Consider the following 19667-nt stretch of genomic DNA (forward strand, 5'->3'; position numbering starts at 1 on the left):
TTACCCAGTCATACAGATGGGATCCTGCTTTAATGAATATCACTATAAAATTCAGTTCTATTGTTTCATCAGGCTTGGAACATTTGAAGTTACAAATTCTGTTAGCACTTCCATCTGGTGGTGAGAAGGAGTAACTGCAAACTTGCCACTTAAGAACAAAAGTGTTTAGAGTTCTAAAGTCAAGATCTAGGGGGGTAAATCTCAAATTGGCCTCTTTTTACTCATCTGTCTGCTCACTCATTCATAATTGTAAACATCAAATGATCCCCTGAAGATACTGGCACCATCACAGGTTTTACTAAAACCCGACTCAATATGAAAACAAAACCCTGGGGGCGCCTGGGTGGCGCAGTCGGTTAAGCTTCCGACTTCAGCCAGGTCACGATCTCACGGTCCGTGAGTTCGAGCCCCGCGTCGGGCTCTGGGCTGATGGCTCGGAGCCTGGAGCCTGTTTCCGATTCTGTGTCTCCCTCTCTCTCTGCCCCTCCCCCGTTCATGCTCTGTCTCTGTCTGTCCCATAAATAAATAAAAACGTTGAAAAAAAAATTAAAAAAAAAAAAAAAAAGAAAACAAAACCCTGAATGGTCCTGTAACTATTTTTTTTTAAGTGAATCAAGATACATATTAATTACAACAAGGAAAAACATAGTTCAGGTTTATAGTGAAGAAATCTGGTAAACATTGCCTTAAGTGATCAAAGTTAATGTCACCAGCATTGTGTTAAACAGTTTCCGTGCCTCTGATGCTAAAGAAGATATAATGTGGCATTCTGCCAAAAATACATAGTCTGACACTATGTATCAGAAAACTGCAAACTAAAGGACATATCAGAAACAACTCACCTGTACTCTTCAAAAAAATAACAAGATCATGAAAGATAAAGACTGAAGAATTGTTCCAGATCAAAGGAGACTAAAAAGAAATAGCAACTAAGTATGATTTATGTACGGATTGGGGAGGAATAAAGTTTTCTTTCTCCTTTTCTGCATGGACAATTGATGAAATTTGACAGAAACTATAAACTAAATAATAGTATAGCATCAGTATTAATTTCTTGATTTTGATACCTGTACTGAGGTTATGTAAGAGAATGTTCTTGTTTTTAGGAAATACCCACTGAAGTATTTAGGAATATAGGGGTATGTCTACAACTCACTTTCAAATGGTTCAGAAAAAATTTTACTTTTTTTAAAGGTTTTTATTTTTAAGTAATCTCCACACTCAACATGGATCTCAAACTTATAACCCAGAGACCAAGAGTCTCACACTCCACTAACTGAACCAGCCAGGTACCCCGAAAAAAAATGTTATTTATATAGAAAAATTTAAGTCCCACAAAGATAACATGGACAATTACAATGAAAATTATAAGCAACTTAGGAGTAAATATAACAAAAGATATAGAAGACCTTTATGGAGAAGATTATAAAATTTATAATAAAGGGCAAATGGCCAAAGATACTCAATAAAAGAAAAGAGATGAAAAGTTATTATAAAGTAATAATAATTAAAGTGTGAAATAGAAGAGAATCCAGAAGGATTCATCATATATGGAAAGTTAATAAATGTTGGGGGTGTGTTATAGATCAGTAAGGAAAGGATGAACTGTTCAGTAAACAATCATCCATGTTTTAAAAAAAGACATTAGATTTCTACTATGCACATGCACAAAAATAAATCCACATGAGTTAAGGACTTATATGTGAAAGGCCAAATATCTATTATTTTTAAAAATCTAGGTATGTATGTATGTATGTACATTTGTTTGTATGTATTATTTGAGAGAGAGAGCGGGGAGAGGGGCAGCGGGGGAAAGGGAGGGAGGGGGAGGGAGGGAGGGTGGGAGGGAGAGAGAGGGAGGGAGAGAGAGAGAGAGAGAGAGAGAGAGAGAGACTCAAACGTGGGGCTCAATCCCATAACGATGCTCAACCAAGCCAACCAGGTGCCCCAAAAGGTCAAACATATAAATAAAAGACATGGAAATGGCTGAGTAGATCCTATTTAGATCAGCCTTGCTGAAGAAAACAACTGTTAAGTCTGGACAACTTCCTAAAAGTACTGGAGAGCGACCAAAGTAGGCAGATGTCAGCAGGAAGTTAATACTTGGAAAAAAAGAGCACAGGGCAATATTCCAATTCTTTTATGGCCTTTAGTATGAGGCTCCCAGGAAGCAAAACTATAGAGAAACTATCGATCTCAGTTCATTAAAGAACCAGAATACTTCATCAACATTTAAAATTTGTTTCTCAAAAAGTACCATTAAAAAAAAAAAATGAATTGGAGGGGTGCCTGGGTGGCTCAGTCAGTTAAGTGTCTGACTTCGGCTCAGGTCATGATCTCCCAGTCCATGAGTTCGAACCCCGTGTCGGGCTCTGTGCTGACAGCTCAGAGCCTGGAGCCTGCTTCAGATTCTGTGTCTCCCTCTCTCTCTGCTCCTCCCCCACTCATGCACTCACTCTCTCTCTCTCTCTCAAAAATAAATAAATATTAAAAAATTTTTTTTAATGAATTGGAGGGGTGCCTGGCAGGCTCAGTCAGAAGAGCATGTGACTCTTGACCTTGAGTCGTGAGTACGAGCCCCACATTGGCTGCAGAGATTACTTAAATGAATGAATGAATTTGCAAGTAAGAGACTGAAGAAAAAATATTCACAATACATATATCTGACCATTATATATATAGTTACTATATATACTATTACATAGTTATATAAGTAATTAATCAAATCAACAATAAAAAAGCAAACAACAACATTTTTTAAATGGGTTAAGTGTTGAAAGAACTCTTCACAAAAGAAGATACATCAGTAACAAAGTACAGGGGGGCACCTGGGTGGCTCAGCCTGTTAAGCCTCAGACTCTTGATTTCCACTCAGGTCATGATCTCACAGTTTGTGAGTTCGAGCCCCATATCCAGCTCTGTGCTGACAGTGCAGAGCCTGTCTGGGGCCCTCTCTCTCTGCCCCTTCCCTACGCTTACTTCCTCTCTCTCTCAAAAATAAACTTAAAACACACACACACACACACACACACACACACACACACACACACACACATAAAACAAAAAAACAAAGCACAGGAAATGGTATTCAGCATATATCAGAGAATGCCAAAAAAAAAGAAAACAAAACAACAAAAACCCAAAACCCCACAAAATACCACTTCACACTCATTAGAAAGGCTAATCTAAAAAATGAAATGATGAAGCTACAGAACAACAGGAAATCTCCCACAGTGCTAACAGAGGGCAAAATGGTACAACAACAGGGGAAAGGTCTGGCAGTTTCTTTTTTTTTTTTTTTTTTTCTAATTTTTAAGTTTATTTACTTATTTTGAGAGAGAGAGAGAGTGAGAGAGAATGCGCGCAGGTGCGTGTGCACACAAGTCGGGGAGGGGCAGAGTGTGGAAGAGAGAACATCCCAAGCAAGCTCCGTGCTGTTAGCGCAGAGCTCAATGCAGGGCTCTATGCCACGAACTGGGAGATCATGACCTGAGCCTAAATCAAGAGTCGGACACCGATGCTCAACCGACTGAGTCACCTAGATGCCCTTGGCAGTTTCTTACAAAGTAAACATGCACCTACTCCATGATCTAGCAATTCTACTCAGGTATTTTACCTAAAAGAAATGAAAACATTTCCCATAAAAATGTTTTGCAACCTTATTTGTAATAGCCAAAAAGTGAAAACAACCCAAATTATATTGAAGGGGAAAGTACAAACAAATCACAATTTACTCACACAAGGGGATACTACTCAGCAATAAGCAGGGATCAACAGTAATGCATGCAACATGACAGAATCTCACAATCATCATGTATGAATAAAAGCAAAACACTAAAGAGTATATATGATATGATTCTACTTACATGAAATCTAAGAATAGGCAAAACTAATCTATATTTAAAAAAATCAGAAGGTGATGAGGGAGAAGCAGCCATCGACTGAGAAGGGGCATAAGGGGATTTTCCAAGAAGATGAAGACATCTTGTATCCTGACTTGGGTAGTGATTACATGGATATATCTATTTGTAAAAATTCACTGAACCATGGTGCCTGGCTGGCTCAGTCAGTAGAGCATGTGACTCTCGATCTCAGGGTCATTAGTTTGGACCCAATGTTGGGTGTAGAGATTACTTGAGATAAATAAACAAACAAACTTAAAAAAAAATTAAGATTGGTACCAACTTACTATATGTGAATTATTCCTTTATTTTTTAAAATTAAAAAAAATTTTAATGTTTATTTATTTTTGAGAGAGAGAGTGAGCAAGCTAGTGGGGGAGGGGCATATAGAGAGAGGGAACAGAGGTTCCGAAGCAGGCCCCACACTGACAGCAGAGAGCCCGATGCAGGGCTTGAACTCATGGACCGTGAGCCTAAATCAAGAGTCAGATGCTTAACCAACTGAGCCACCCAGCTGCCCCTTGAATTATTCCTTTAAAAGAAAAAGAAAAAAAATAGGGGTGCCTGACTGTCTCATTTGGGAGAGCATATGACTCTTGATTTCAAGGTCATGAGTTTGAGTCCCATGTTAGGTGTAGAGATTACTTTAAAAAAACATAGAAAGAAAGAAAAGAAAGAAAGAAAGAAAGAAAGAAAGAAAGAAAGAAAGAAAGAAAGAAAGAAAGAAAGAAAGAAGAAAGAAAAAGAGAAAAAGAAAGAAAGGGAAACAGGGAGGAAGGAAGAGGGGAAGGAAGAGAAAGAGAGGAGGGAGGGAAGGAGGGAGGGAAGGAGGCAGGAAGGGAGGGAGGAAGGCAGGAGGAAAGGAAGGGAAAGAAAAGGAAAGAAGGAAAGAAGGAAGGAAGGAAGGAATGAAGGAAAGAAGGAAGGAAGGAAGAAAGGAAGGAAATAGAGGTTGACATGGAAGGAGGATTCAGTACATATTAATATTCTTTACTCCAGATTCCAGAAATACTGTGTGGAAGCCAGCCTAACTTCACTTTCCAAAACCTGATTCAAAAAATATGGGTCAGCCACCTCCAAATCCCTAATAATAAAGTGGTTCATTTAATATAAACAATGAAACTTGGCTGGTATCAGTTACTTCATGATAAAAATGGAGTTAGCTATTATTTTACTTTTCAATAATATGATAGAATAGTAAAAGCATTAAATTAGCATCTAGAAAACCTGGTTTTCTACTGCTGGCTCCACCCTTTAACAGCTTTGTGATTTTTTTGTGTATCAGTTCAATACACCTCTGTGAGCTTCAAGTTCCTTTACACTTATAAAAATGGAGATAATGATTCTTCCTTTATAGACTACTGTGAGATCAAATGAAACATTATGTATTTGTATATGATTGCACCCTGAAAACTGTAATGGGGAAGTATACTATAACACAGCAATGGTTGCTTAAATAGTCTTTATTGACTATTGAATATATGAAAACATACCGTCCATTCCACATCTGGGCGAGCAAGTGGAATAAATCTTCCATCAAACATATGAGAAAATGGCCCATGACCTAAAAAAACAAAAGTCTTAAAACTGCTTGTAAACTGGTAAAAAGTGAAACTATTTTTTACTCTTTTTAGCGAAAACTGAATATCAACAGAAATTAATACTTTATAAGTACATTACAAAGAGGAACAAAAATCCTTCCTTCCTATTTTCTAAAACAAGAAAATAAGAAACAAAAACATATAGGAAAGTGAACTGCCCATGGAGGGGTCTTTGAGTCGTCAGAGCTCACATACATCTGATGAAAGGACAGTTCTGTGTAACTAAAAGGAATATTAATGAAAAACTTTGGCATCTTCAGATTGAATATTTATATTAGAATAGTCATTTTAAGATCATCCACTGAGGTGGAGGAAGAAAATAATAAAACTTTATTTTTCTACTCTCATCCTTTTAAAAACATTTATTTTCATGTAAATTGTATAATTTACATAATACATTTTATAATAAATATACACGCTTGGGTTTTTACTGCTGATGTGGGCAACCAAAAGTGGAGATCACTAGTTTATCTTATTCATAAGTGATTTTAACATTCCACTCATTTAATCCTATGAAACTTTGTTGACACACAACTCTGTAATTATCAGAATTTCTGAAGTGAGTTACTTGGCTAAAGAGGGACCCCACCGGGACCAGCCCTGGGCCTTTTTGCATGTCACAGTCTATAGAAAAAGGCTCATTAATGCAGTGCTCAGACTCCTAGACACTGACAAAGTTTCCCAATGATCCCCTCTAGAATCTGTTAAATTTATCATCTAGGAGTGGTACTGGTCCTGCTGAAATCTCCAAGGGGACATGCTAAAGAGAGTGCCTTATCCCCTTGAGAATCTGGCTGTTCAAACACAGATACCTCCCTTTCTCTACCCTCAGGGCACACACAAACTCTCAGGATCCTCCAATAGGTAGGAATAAACTACAAAGACATGGCGTTGAAAACTCCTGTAAAAAAGAGGACAGTCTCTCCCTCTCTCTTAAGTTTATTTATTTATTTTGAGAGAGAGCGCATATGCACAGGGGGAGGGCAGAGAGAGGAGAGAGAGAATCCCAAGAAGGCTCCATGCCCAGTGTGGAGCCCAGCTCAGCTCACAAACAGTGAGATAATGACATGACCTGAGCCAAAATCAAGAGTTGGACGCTTAACCAACTGAGCCACGCAGGCACCTGTCTTTTCTCTTTCTTTGTCAAAGAAGGATGATATTCTACTTGGATTAAAGTGGTCTAAGACCTCACATGGGTCAGGAGAGAAAAGGAGTTCTCTAAATGTGTTGTTAATCTGCTAGGGAAGATTATGTATTTTAGGTATGAGAAGAATGAATTTGATGAAGTAACTGACAGAAAATGGCAACAAAAAGAATAAAGGAAAGATAAACTCCTATCATCCTAAATACAGTAGTCAAAAATCTCACTATTAGAAGGTCCTTTTGGGGCACCTGGGTAGCTCAATCAGTTGAGTGTCCTACTCTTGATTTCAGCTCAGCTCATGATCCCAGGGTTGTGGGATCAAGCCCCACATTGGGCTCCACAGCATGGAGCCTGCCTGGGATTCTCTCTCTCTCCCTGTCTCTCTCACTCTCTCCCTCTCTCTCTCCCTCCCTCCCTCTTCCCCACCCCCAGCTCCTCACACTCTCTGTCTCTAAAAAAATTTTTTTTAAATAAAAAAATTAAAAATGTAAATATCCAAAAAAAAAAAAAAGTCCTTTCATATAACTTGTAGCAAAATTGTTTAATGTGGGAAATACATTTAAAGACCACAAAAAATAATAGCAAAGCTTTGAGCTTATGAATCATTCTAGGAAGAAGCAATGGCACATTTATATTAATGTTAACTGCAGAATTAAAACACAACTTTCAGGGGCGCCTGGGTGGCTCAGTCGATTTAAGCATCTGACTTCGGCTCAGGTCATGATCTCACAGTCCGTGAGTTCGAGCCCCGTGTCGGGCTCTGTGCTGACATATCGGAGCCCAGAGCCTGCTTCAGATTCTGTGTCTCACTCTCTCTGACCCTCCCCCGTTCATGCTCTGTCTTTCTCTGTCTCAAAAATAAGTAAACATTAAAAAAATTTGCTAAACACAACTTTCATATTTCTTTCCATTATTAGATTTTTTAATTCCAAAAAGAGATAACTTGTTATGGTTTTATGTTAACAACTTTGGTTCTTTGTACAGCATACCGAGATCATGACAAAGGCCAGCAATCTGAACACAGAGCACATCCCGTTCACTTATCTGCAGCTCTGGTTGTTTTTCACGCAGTGCACGAACAAGACATCCTGCTAGATACCCTACGCTGCAGAGTAAGCAAAACAAAACAACATAAAGTCACTCTTCCATTTGAAAGATGATACTTCTGGAACTCAAGAATTCTAATATGTTTCTCAAATGTTTTAATGTATTTCTACAACAAGTTAACAGAATAGTCGGTTTGAGAACTAGGCAGAAACACAAATAGAATCCTCAAAGCAGGACCTATTGGCTCACAATCAGTTAATTATTAGGGAAACGCAAAATCAAAACCACAATGAAATACCCCCTCACACTCATTAGAAAAGCTATAAAACAAAACAAAACACAAACAAACCCCCCCCACAAACACACACAAAACAAAAAACAAAAAAACAAATGTTGAGCAGGATGTGGAAAAATTGGAACCTCGTGCACTGCTGTTGGGAATGTATAATGGTGCAACTGCTATAACAATATGGTGGTCCCTCAAAAAATTGAAACTAGAATTAACATATGATCCAGCAGTCCCACTCGCGGTATATAACCAAAAACACTGAAAGCAGTGTCTCAAAGAGGTATAAGCACACCCATGTTCCTAGCAGCACTCAGTCACTCTGCACCAGAACTCTGTCTGGCTCTCCCTGCTCCTGTTCTGGGCAAGCCCAAGTCTAAGTGGATGATGTGATCATTGAGGATTTGTCAGGCTACATGGAATACTACTTATATATTCCCAAGAAAATGCCCCACATGGCAGAAATGATGTACACCTGATAGCAAGAAGCTAATTAATATGATTTAAACCAATAAAGGGTTGCCAAAGAGATTTAGTTAATGGCAGACCTTGTGCCCACATCATGTGAGAAGACGTCTCCTTATGCTCACTGTGCTTGCAATAAAAACTTTTTTCAGGCGCGCCTGAGTGGCTCAGTTGATTAAGCGTCCGACTTTGGCTCAGGTCATGGTCTCGCAGTTCATGGGGCACCTGGGTGGCTCAGTTGGTTAAGCGTCCTACTTCAGCTTAGGTCATGATCTCATGGTTCATGAGTTTGAGCCCCACGTCAGGCTCTGTGCTGAGGGCTTGGAGCCTGGAGCCTGCTTCAGATTCTGTGTCTCCCTCTCTCTCTGCTCCGCCCCCACTCACATTCTGTCTGTCTCTCAAAAATAAAATAAACATTAAAAAAAAACTTTTCTCAAAAAAAAGTCAAAGAGGTAGAAGCAACCCAATGTCCTCTCACAAATGAAGGGATAAACAAAATGTGGTATAAACATACAAAAGAATATTATTCAGTCTTAAAAAAGAAGGAAATTCTCACACATGCTCTAACATAGATGAACTTTGAGAAAATTATGCTAAGTGAATTAAGCCAGTCACAAATAGATAACTACTGTATGAGGTACCTAGAGTAGTCAAATTCATAGAAACAGAAAGCAGAATGGTGATAGCCAGGGGCTAGAGGGAGAAGAGAATGAGGAATTGTTATTTAATGGAGAAGAGTTTCAGTTTTGCAAGATGAAAAAGTTCTGGAGTTTGGTTGCACAATAATATGGATATATTTAACACTATTGAAGTACACTTAAAAATGGTTAAGATGGTAAGTTTTATATCCTGTGTATTTTACCACAATTTTTTTTTCAAAAAAGCAGGACTTCTGGTTTTATAACATAGATTGAAGATAAAGTGCCCAACAAATGTTAAATGCACTTTTAGCACTTCCCTCAGAAAGTAATTCCTGAGTGAATACAGTATCTTTCTTTCTCTGCTTAAACCCTAACTCCACAAAGCTGGGACAACTGCTACCTTGGTCTGGTAGGGCCTAGTAAGTTTTCAATAAATATTTGCTGATGAATGAATAAACATCTGAATAGACACTTGTCTTCTGGCTAATTAAAAACACTTCAAAAACAAAACACACACACTTCAAAACAAACAAACAAATGTAAAACAGTGTGAGTAGTCCATGAAACCTAGAAAACTGTCTAGTTTTTTCCACCCCAGCCCATGTTCTCCTGGTTCTAGATTCTATAATGGAAAAGCAGACCAAATTCTCAACTAGTTGTTTGTAACAGAGGTGCCACCTTTTCTACGCTTGTGAATGCTCTTCTGATTTACACATTTCCTACTAGGTTAAGAATATTATCTGGTTTCGGGGCGCCTGGGTGGCTCAGTCGGTTAAGCATCCGACTTCGGCTCAGGTCATGATCTCACGGTGTGTGAGTTCGAGCCCCCCGCGTCGGGCTCTGTGCTGACAGCTCGGAGCCTGGAGCCTGTTTCAGATTCTGTGTCTCCCTCTTTCTCTGACCCTCCCCTATTCATGCTCTCTCTTTGTCTCAAAAATAAATAAATGTTAAAAAAAATTTTTTTTTAAGAATATTATCTGGTTTCAAAGGGCAATTCTTTATAAGACTAAACAGGAAAATTAAATAATAAAATTTACAACATTAGTTATATCAGTAACCAACCCATGTTTAAACAAATATGTCATCGAAATGGCCTGTCAATAGATACTTTCATTATCTTTCCAGTGAGGATCTGAATTGGCTTATAAGAGTACATAAAATAGGGGCGCCTGGGTGACTCAGTTGGTTAAGCGTCTGGCTTTGGCTCAGGTCATCATCTTGAGGTTTGTGAGTCCAAGTCCCACATTGGGCTCTGTGCCGACAGCTCAGAGCCTAGAGCCTGCTTTGGATTCTGTCTCTCTCTGCTCTTCCCCCACTCATGCTCTGTCTCTCTCTCTCTCTCAAAAATAAATAAGCATTAAAAATTTTTTTTAAATACATAAAATATAGCAAGGTAAATCAAAGCCTCAATTTTCTCAACAAAATATGGATATTATTACCATTTTGTAAAACTATGCTCTAAAAGATCATTATTTCATAAGATAAGGAAAGTACTTAAATAACTGTAAATTCCCCATCAACTGCCTTCTTACCCTAGACTGTGCTCAAATCGGTTGTGCGAAGCGCCTGGAAAAATATAGTAACTGCCACCCAACTGTTTGATATATCGAAGCCGCTGAAATTGAGGTGTGTCGATGATTCGGATGAGGAGAGGGTGGAGTTCAATGTGGCCATGGATAGGATCATTAATGACCTAGAAAATGTTTAAATTAATATCAATAACAATATATAATTCCATCTAAAATTTTTGTGCAGCCGTTCCTATCTACAGTGCACAATTAAAGCTATTCAATTGTTCTCAAGTAAGAATACTTCTACAGGAAATAACAAGATATTAATATCATTACCTTATTTAGGTATCACTACCAGACAGATCAAGTATATTGGATCTGGGTATATTTTACTTCTTCTTAATGGATTCTAATATAGAAAAATAAGGAATTCAATTTTTTTATGATCTGATTATATGATTTGATTAGTCTTTAATATGTATATGATTTGATTAGTCTTTAATAAGTTAGTCTTGTATTCAAGTTAAACGTACTCATTTAACACACTCATTCAGATCATATAAGCCTTATTGCTATAGACAATGTGTCTGTTTTTTTCCTAAATGTATCTATATGGTACCCATTAGGAAGAGAGGGAGTGAGGAAGAAAGAATGGGAAGCTTCCTACCATATAGATAAGAAATTTTGGGCAGGAAAATGAAATTCTATACTACTCAATGTCACTCAGAAATACCTATACTTAGTGAAGATAAATTTTACAATTATTTATTACTCTAAGCTTAAACAGGGTTAAATACAGGTGAAGATTTAATGTCCCTCAGTGTTTCTTAAAATAAAGATACATCTTAACTATCCATAACCGCCTTTTAAAGAGAAAGACAATAAAAAAGGAGTGGCCCTTGTGTGGCTCATTTGGCTAAGTGTCCGACTCTTGATCTCGGCTCAGGTCATGCAGTTTGTGACTTTTGAGCTGATGGCATAGAGTCTGTTTGGGATTCTGCCCTCCTCCGCTTGTGTTTTCTCTCTCTCTCTCTCTCTCTCACTCACTCAAAATAAATAATAAAAAAATTTTTTAAATGAAAAGAAAAAAGGAACTTAATAAATGATCTGATGGATGATTTTCAAACTGCTTCAAATTTTTCCATGAAGTTCCTTAAAAATGTATGGAATTCTGGGAGGTGAAGGGCCTTGTCTACTGCCATATTCTCAGAACTCATCACGCAGCGTAATGCCTGGCACACAGTAGGAACTCAGATATATTTTAAATGGTTACTGTTGAACTGCCATTGCAAAGATACAAATATTTTTTAAAGGTTTATTTATTTTTTTGAGAGAGAGCATGAATGGGAGGAGGGGTGGAGAGAGGGGGGGGGGACAGAGGATCCAAAGCAGGCTCTGTTCTGACAGCAGTGAGCCCAATGAGGGGCTCAAACCCACGAACTGTGAGATCATGAGTTGAGCCGAAATTGGGAGGCTCAATGGACTAAGCCACCTAGGTGTCCCAAGATACATATGTTAAGATTCTTTTTTTTTTTTTTTTTATTTTTTATTTTTTCAACGTTTATTTATTTTTGGGACAGAGAGAGACAGAGCATGAATGGGGGAGGGGCAGAGAGAGAGGGAGACACAGAATCGGAAACAGGCTCCAGGCTCTGAGCCATCAGCCCAGAGCCTGACGCAGGGCTCGAACTCACGGACCGCGAGATCGTGACCTGGCTGAAGTCGGACGCTTAACTGACTGCGCCACCCAGGCGCCCCAAGATTCTTATAGTTAAAGTGTACCATGCCCATATATAGATATATACAAAATATGAATTACAAAAGCTCTATGCTGTAAAGAAGCTTAAAGGGTCATCTGGTCCAACATTTGAACATGCTAGTGATAAGGAAGTCATTTCCTTTAAAAACAGCCCAATTCAGGGGTGCCTAAGTGGCTCAGTCGGTAGAGTGTCTGACTTCGGCTCAGGTCATGGTCTCATGGTTCGTGAGTTCGAGCCCGCATCGGCCTCTGTGCTGACAGCTCAGAGCCTGGAGCCTGCTTCAGATTCTGTGTCTCCCTCTCTCTCTGCCCCTCCCCCACTCGCGCTCTCTGTCTCTCAAAAATGAATAAATATTAAAAAATTTAAAAAAAATAGCTCAATTCAAGTTGTGCATCAACAGCCTGAGTCAAGTAATGCCTAGAATTTATACCTCTGTTAAGCAATATGTAATGTATATTAACAAAGATTAGATTTATGACTGGTGAGTATTAATTTTTTTCACCTGCTCTATAAAGTCACTTTATCACTATCATAAACTGGGTGATATTGGGTGTCTGGGTGGCTCAGTTGGTTAAGCGTCCAACTCGATTTCAGCTCAGGTCTGCTTGGGATTCCCTCTTTCCCCCTCTCTCTGCTCCTCCCCCTCACTCACTCTTGCACACTTGTGTATATATACTCTCTCTCTCAAAATAAACATTAAAAAATATATAAAATCATTAAAGCTATCAATTTCATGACTATACAGTGACTCACTGACCAAAAAGTACTTAGGAACTTCAAAATCTATTTGCAACAAATGTAATTTATAATTTATAAATATGGTTAGGCAGTTTTCTGTTTTTGATGAAACATAGAATAAAAGTGAGCAAATGACACTGATTGTCTTTCTTTTTAACTTTTAACCTTTACTTTAGAGGGAGAGGGAGATGTGAGTGGGGGAGAGAGGCAGAGGGAGACTGAGAATCTGATGCAGGCTTCACACTCAGCCCGACACAGGACTTGATCCCATGACCCTGGGACCATGGCCTGAGCCAAAATCAAGAGACACTCAACTAACTAAGCCACCCAGGAGCCCCGAAACTGGTGTCTTGAACATTACTTCAAAATTATTTTTGCTGCAGGGGCGCCTGGGTGGCTCAGTCGGTTGAGCGTCTGACTTCGGCTCAGGTCACGATCTCGCGATTTGTGGGTTGGAGCCCCGCGTCGGGCTCTGTGCTGACACCTCAGAGCCTGGAGCCTGCTTTGGATTCTGTGTCTCCTTCTCTCTCTGCCCCTCCCCAACTTGTGCTCCATCTCTCTTTGTCTCTCAAAAATAAATAAATGTAAAAAAACAATTAAAAAATATTTTTGTTACAAATTTTGTTGCACTGTGAAAATGTGGTAACAGAGATCATCTGAGATGATCTCACCTAATAAAGAAAACTTATCTATGTCCTATCTGAAGAGAATACTCTGTGCTGCCCTTCTCATGAAGGAATGAAGGACAAAATAGATTGTAGGCAATTTTCTTCCAACTGCAGGACAAAATTGTTAAATATAATCTTTAATAAGTGATCACCCTATTTAATTTGTCATGAAAAGAATGAGGTATTTTAATATTAGGTAACTTTTTCAGAAAGGGCTAAAATTTGATTATTCAAATAAAATACTTGCTATAAGAACCACTACTTGGCCTATAAAAGAAAACTCTTGTAGGACTGAACCAAACACATTTATTAAATATTTCAAACATGGGGAGTTTGGCTGGCTCAGTCAGGGGAGTGTGTGGCTCTTGAACTCAGGGTTATGAATTTGAGGCCCATGTTGGGTGTAGAGATTACTTAAAAATAAAATCTTAAATGTTTTTTTTCAAACATGATTTTCAATGGGAAATAAGCAGACTGACTGGCAAGAGTAAAATTGAAATATGTATTCTCATAGAGATCTGAGATAACTTAAATACTGTACAAAATATACCAAACACAGCTAATGAAAAATGTACATGATCATTGCAAAAGGGTACAAAAGGGGATTTAGATATCCTACACCTTCTTCCAGGTCTGAAACTAAGTTTTCTTAACCTACAGAGAAGTCAAAAGGGTGAACAATAAGATAAAATTTCTGTCACCAATCAAGAAACATTTCTTTAATTATGATACCAGAGAGTCTGTGAAAAATGCACATTCACGGGCCTACTGTAAATTCCCACAATCAGAATTTCTGAGATGGAGGGTGGGCAGTTGACCACTTGTTAAAATGATTCTTGGGACACTAATTCCAAAAACCAGGGCCTTGAATGTCTGGAAGGGGCCGGGAGATGAAAAATAAGAACTAATGAGGGGCACCTGGGTGGCTCAGTCAGTTGAGCACCTGACTTTGGCTCAGGTCATGATCTCACAGTTTGTGGGTTCGGGCCCTGTGTCAGGCTCTGTGCTGACAGCTCAGAGCCTGGAGCCTGCTTCAGGTTCTGTGTCTCTTTCTCTCTCTGCTCCTCCCCCACTCGTGCTCTTTCTCGCTCTCTCTCTCTCAAAAATAAATAAATGTTAAAAAAAAATTTTTTTTTAGGGGCGCCTGGGTGGCGCAGTCGGTTAAGCGTCCGACTTCAGCCAGGTCACGATCTCACGGTCCGTGAGTTCGAGCCCCGCGTCAGGCTCTGGGCTGATGGCTCAGAGCCTGGAGCCTGTTTCCGATTCTGTGTCTCCCTCTCTCTCTGCCCCTTCCCCGTTCATGCTCTGTCTCTCTCTGTCCCCAAAAAATAAATAAAAACGTTGAAAAAAAAAATTTTTTTTTAAATAAAAAAAATAAAAATAAAAAAATTTTTTTAATAAGAACTATTGATAGATGAAACTCTAGGAATGTATCCACCCTGTGGACTGATATTTGACACAAAAATTTACCAGAGCTGACAAGAAATTTCAGCACAACTTTAAAAGTTATTCTCTGACTAAGGGGAAAGCAGAGCTATGTGTGTCGATGTGGAGGATGCTCAAAAGTATAATAATAATAATAATAATAATAATAATAATAAAAATTTTTAAAAAGTGATGTAAAATGAAAGTTTAAAAGGTTACTTACTGTTTATAATTTTTATAAAGCTTAAAAAACATGTAGAACAACACTATACATTGTTTATAGCTATAGATATACATGTAGTGAAAGTAAAAAACATTTGTGAAAATGAATAAACCCAATTCAAGATGGCACTTATTTTGGGGGAAGAACGGATGGAAACAGAATCTACAACGGGTACAAAAAAGACTATATTGTTTCTAACATTTTGTTCTGAGAACAACAGATCTGAAGCAAAATTAGGTAAAATATTAAGATTTAACAAGCTAGGTAGTTGCCTACTTACACTTTTCTGTATGCTTAATATATTTTAGTTTTTCTTTTGGTTTAAATATTTTGTGCTTATTTGAGAAAATGCAGTTTAGAAATATAAAAATCAATTACAATTCTATTACTGAGAAGCAGATTTCCTCCCATTCTTTTTTTTTTTAATGCTTTTTCTTTCTTATTTAGTTATTTATTTTTAAAGTAGGCTTCACGCCCAACATGATCAAGACCTGAGCTTAAATCAAGAGTTGGACACTCACAGAAGTGCCTGGGTGGCTCTGCTGGTTAAGTGTCTGACTTTGGCTCAGGTCACGATCTCACAGTTCGTGGGTTCAAGCCCTATGCCGGGCTCTGTGTTGACAGTTCAGAGCCTGGAACCTATTTCAGATTCTGTGTCTCCCTCTGTCTCTGCCCCTCCCCTGCTCGCTCGCTCTCTCTCTCTCTCTCTCAAAAATAAACAAACATTAAAAAACAAATAAAAAAAAAGAGCTGGACCCTTACATAATAGGGGCATCTAGGTGTCTCAGTCAGTTCAGCATCCAACTCTTGATCTCAGCTCAGGTTTTTTGTTTTTTGTTTTTTTTTTTTAAGTTTATTTATTTATTTTGAGAGAGAGCAAGGAGGAGGAGGGGCAGAGAGAGGGTGGGACAGAATCCCAGGCGGGCTCTGTGCAGACAGCGCAGAGCCCTATAGGGTTCAAAGTCATGAACAATGAGATCATGACCTGAGCCGAGATCAAGAGTCGGACACTAAACTGACAGAGCCACCCAGGCACCCTGTTTTTATTTTTTTAAGTTTATTTATTTATTTTGAGAAAGAGAAAGAGAGAGAGAGAGAGAGAGAAAGTAACGTGGGCACATGTGCTAACAGGGGAGGGGCACAGAGAGAGGGAGAGAATCCCAAGCAGATTCTGCCCTGTGAGCTCAGAGCCCAGAGCCCGATTTAAAGCTTGATCTCACTAAGCGTGAGATCAGGACCTGAGCTGAAATCAAGTCAGACACTTGACTGACTGAGCCACCCAGGTGCCCACAGCTCAGGTCTTGATCACAGGGTCGTGAGTTTAAGGCCTGTTCTGGGCTCCGTGCTGGGCATAAAGCCTATTTAAAAAGAATAAAATAGGGAGCGCCTGGATGGCTCAGTCGGTTGAGCGTCCGACTTCGGCTCAGGTCATGATTTCACTGTTCGTGAGTTTGAGCCCCACATCAGGCTCTGTGCTGACAGCTCAGAGCCTGCAGCCTGCTTTGGATTCTGTGTCTGCTCCTCCCCTGCTTGCACTCTGTCTCTCTCTCTCTCTCAAAAATAAACATTAGAAAAAAAAATTTTTTTAAAAGAATAAAATAAAAAGTCAAAAAAAACATAATAAACTCAGATTCTTCTTACCTTCATTGCATCAACATGAATTTCCTTCAGTTGCTGGATATAATTATGCAGCTTCTTTCTGTCACCCAAAGTACTAAAATTATAACAGGATAAGCAAATCCGTCATTATTTGCTTAATAATAATCCCTGGAGTATATAATAGCATATAATCAACTCTAAATTATCTACACTAATAGAACGAGAAGTCAGATTAAAAGGAACAATTAATAATTCAAACATACGCCCCCTCTAAAATTCTCCCCCGAGGCTTCTGTCCTTGATTCTCCTCTCTTGGTAACTCAGACTTCAACATCTCCTACGTCTCTACTTAACGCTCAATTTATACTTCAGACTTATTTTAACCTAACCGAAGTTGCCATCTTCTCTCACAACCCTGAATCTGCATGGTTCAAGGTAGTACACGGAATTATAGCATAGAGATAATGAAAAAGGACTTTGAAATTAGAACTGGTTCACATCTGCACATGGAATCTGTGTGACCTTGGGGGCAGGGAGAATCACTCAACCTTTTTTAGTATACTAATGTCCTCATCCATAGCACAGGGAAAATATTATCTACCTTACAGAGCTGGAGAGGGATTAAATAATGTATTCAGCACTGCAGTTAATGATAAAGACCCAGTTCCTTCCCTCAAGAGCTAGAGAAATTTAACTATGATTACCGGTGTCACAGAAATCATCACTGATTATCAATTCAATATTTACCCTATCAGAAGTATTTTAACTATAAGAATTTAGGAATCTATTAGTGTGAACAAGTGATAAACATGTGAACAAAGTTCACATGATAAGTCCATGAAGAGATTTTTAAATTTATTATGGTAATGAGTTACAAAGGTCCAAGTCTGACTTATGAACATTGGATATGACTTAGGCACAAATCCAATATATATGAAGGCAATAGCTTTACTTATACCCATCTTCTTTTGTCAGTAATCCCTTGTAATGCTTCAGTTTGAGAAATAAATTTAATAGGATTTAATGTAAACAGCTCAAAATCCTGTAATTGGTTATCCGGCTTCATTTACCTAATTGGTCCAAGCAAATTAGCCTGACACTTGGCTAATTATCAACAGAAGCAGCATGTAAAGGGGCAGAATTTACTGACCTAACAGCTAATTAGATTGAAAAATAAATCTTTTGCTAAAAGTCCTAGATACACTTAGAGTCAGAACCGCTACAATTGGCCTCTATATCATATTAAATCGTACTACAATCTAAGAATCACTTTCTTGGGATATATGGAGGCATTATTACAGCTGATAAATCATAAAGCAGCATACACTGTGTTTTCCTATTCTCTTACCATCCTCATTAGTTTGATATAACAAGCAGAGGGAAAGGCCAAGCTTGGAGAAGTACTTACAGGTCAGCGATAACGGAGTCAGGTTAAGTATCATTGCACAGTTGAGCACAACCAAGAGTTACAGCATAAAATACCAAACCTAAACCAATCTCATTGCTTAGTATTTACTTGAACTGATACTCGGTATTCATTACTTAGTAAAACCCAAAAAGAAATATTCACAAAGAAATTGCTGATTAAAGTCTATAAAATTAGGGGCACCTAGGTGGCTCGGTTGGTTGAGTGTCTGGCTCTTGATTTGGGCTCAGATCATGATCTCACAGTTCATGGGACTGAGCCCCATGGTAGGCTCCAGCCTGTGGTGAGCTCTTGTGAGCACAGCACAGAGCCTGCTTGGGATTCCCTCTCTCCTTTTTCTCGTCCCCTCCCCCCAGCCCCCCCCACCTACCCACATGCTCTCTGTCTCTCTCAAAATAAATAAATAAACATTCAAAAAAGATAAAATCTATGAAAATAGACACCCAAAACCTAGAGGTTTTTTGGTTTATTTTAACGAAGGTTATAAAAACAATACAGTATCTTAAAGAAAAATTTAAAGTATTCAATGGGCCAGGGCGCCTGGGTGGCTCAGTCGGTTAAATCATCAACTTTGGCTGAGGTCATGAAGTCCTGATTCCTGAGTTCAAGCCCCACGTTGGGCTCTCACTGTCAGCGTGGAGCCTGCTTCAGGTCCTCTGTTTCCCTCTCTCTACCCCTCGCCTGCTCACTCACACACACACACACACACACTCTCTCTCTCTCTCTCTCTCTCTCAAAAATAAACATTAAAACAACAACAACACGGGGGACTGGGTGGTTCAGTTGGTTAAGCATCTGACTTCAGCTCAGGTCATAATCTCACAGTTTGTGGGTTTGAGTCCCGCATCAGGCTCTGGGCTGACAGCTCAGAGCCTGAAGCCTGCTTTGGATTCTGTGTCTCCCTCTCTCTATGCCCCTCCCTGCTCGTGCTCTCTTTCTCTCTAGAAAATAAACAAACATTTAAAAAAAATTTTTTTAAAACAACAACACTATTTCAAGTATCCATGGGCCATAGTTAGACTATAAGATTTCATATGTATATTTCATCATTTCCTGAATCTAAAATGTCTTACAACTGACATATACAGTTAATGTACCAATGTTTCTTATTTCTTAGAAAAACCTTTTATTTTTTTTAATGTGTATTTATTTTTGAGAGAGAGAGAGAGAGAGCGAGCACGAGCAGGGGAGAAGAGGGAGGGGGACAGAGGATCTGAAGTGGGCTCCACAT

General features: G+C 38.8%; 1 protein-coding gene across 4 annotated transcripts in view; it reads right to left on the minus strand.

The window, feature by feature from the left end:
• Positions 1 to 19667, minus strand: part of SAMHD1 (SAM and HD domain containing deoxynucleoside triphosphate triphosphohydrolase 1) — a 55619-nt gene that overhangs the window by 28927 nt on the left and 7025 nt on the right. For all 4 annotated transcript variants that reach the window (XR_015249449.1, XR_015249450.1, XM_086702144.1 and 1 more), the window contains exons 3-6: positions 17053 to 17125; positions 10619 to 10779; positions 7637 to 7752; positions 5396 to 5466 (exon numbers count right to left, since the gene is read on the minus strand). Coding sequence is in view for 2 of the 4 variants with exons in the window: in XM_086702144.1 (XP_086558270.1) it covers positions 5396 to 5466; positions 7637 to 7752; positions 10619 to 10779; positions 17053 to 17125 (421 nt within the window). In the remaining 2 variants the exon portion in view is untranslated. The remainder of the gene's footprint in view (positions 1 to 5395; positions 5467 to 7636; positions 7753 to 10618; positions 10780 to 17052; positions 17126 to 19667) is intronic.

Source organism: Puma concolor, chromosome A3, assembly GCF_028749965.1.
Source record: "Puma concolor isolate L17-30 chromosome A3, mPumCon1.1.hap2, whole genome shotgun sequence".
In the NCBI taxonomy this organism is placed as follows: domain Eukaryota; kingdom Metazoa; phylum Chordata; class Mammalia; order Carnivora; family Felidae; genus Puma; species Puma concolor.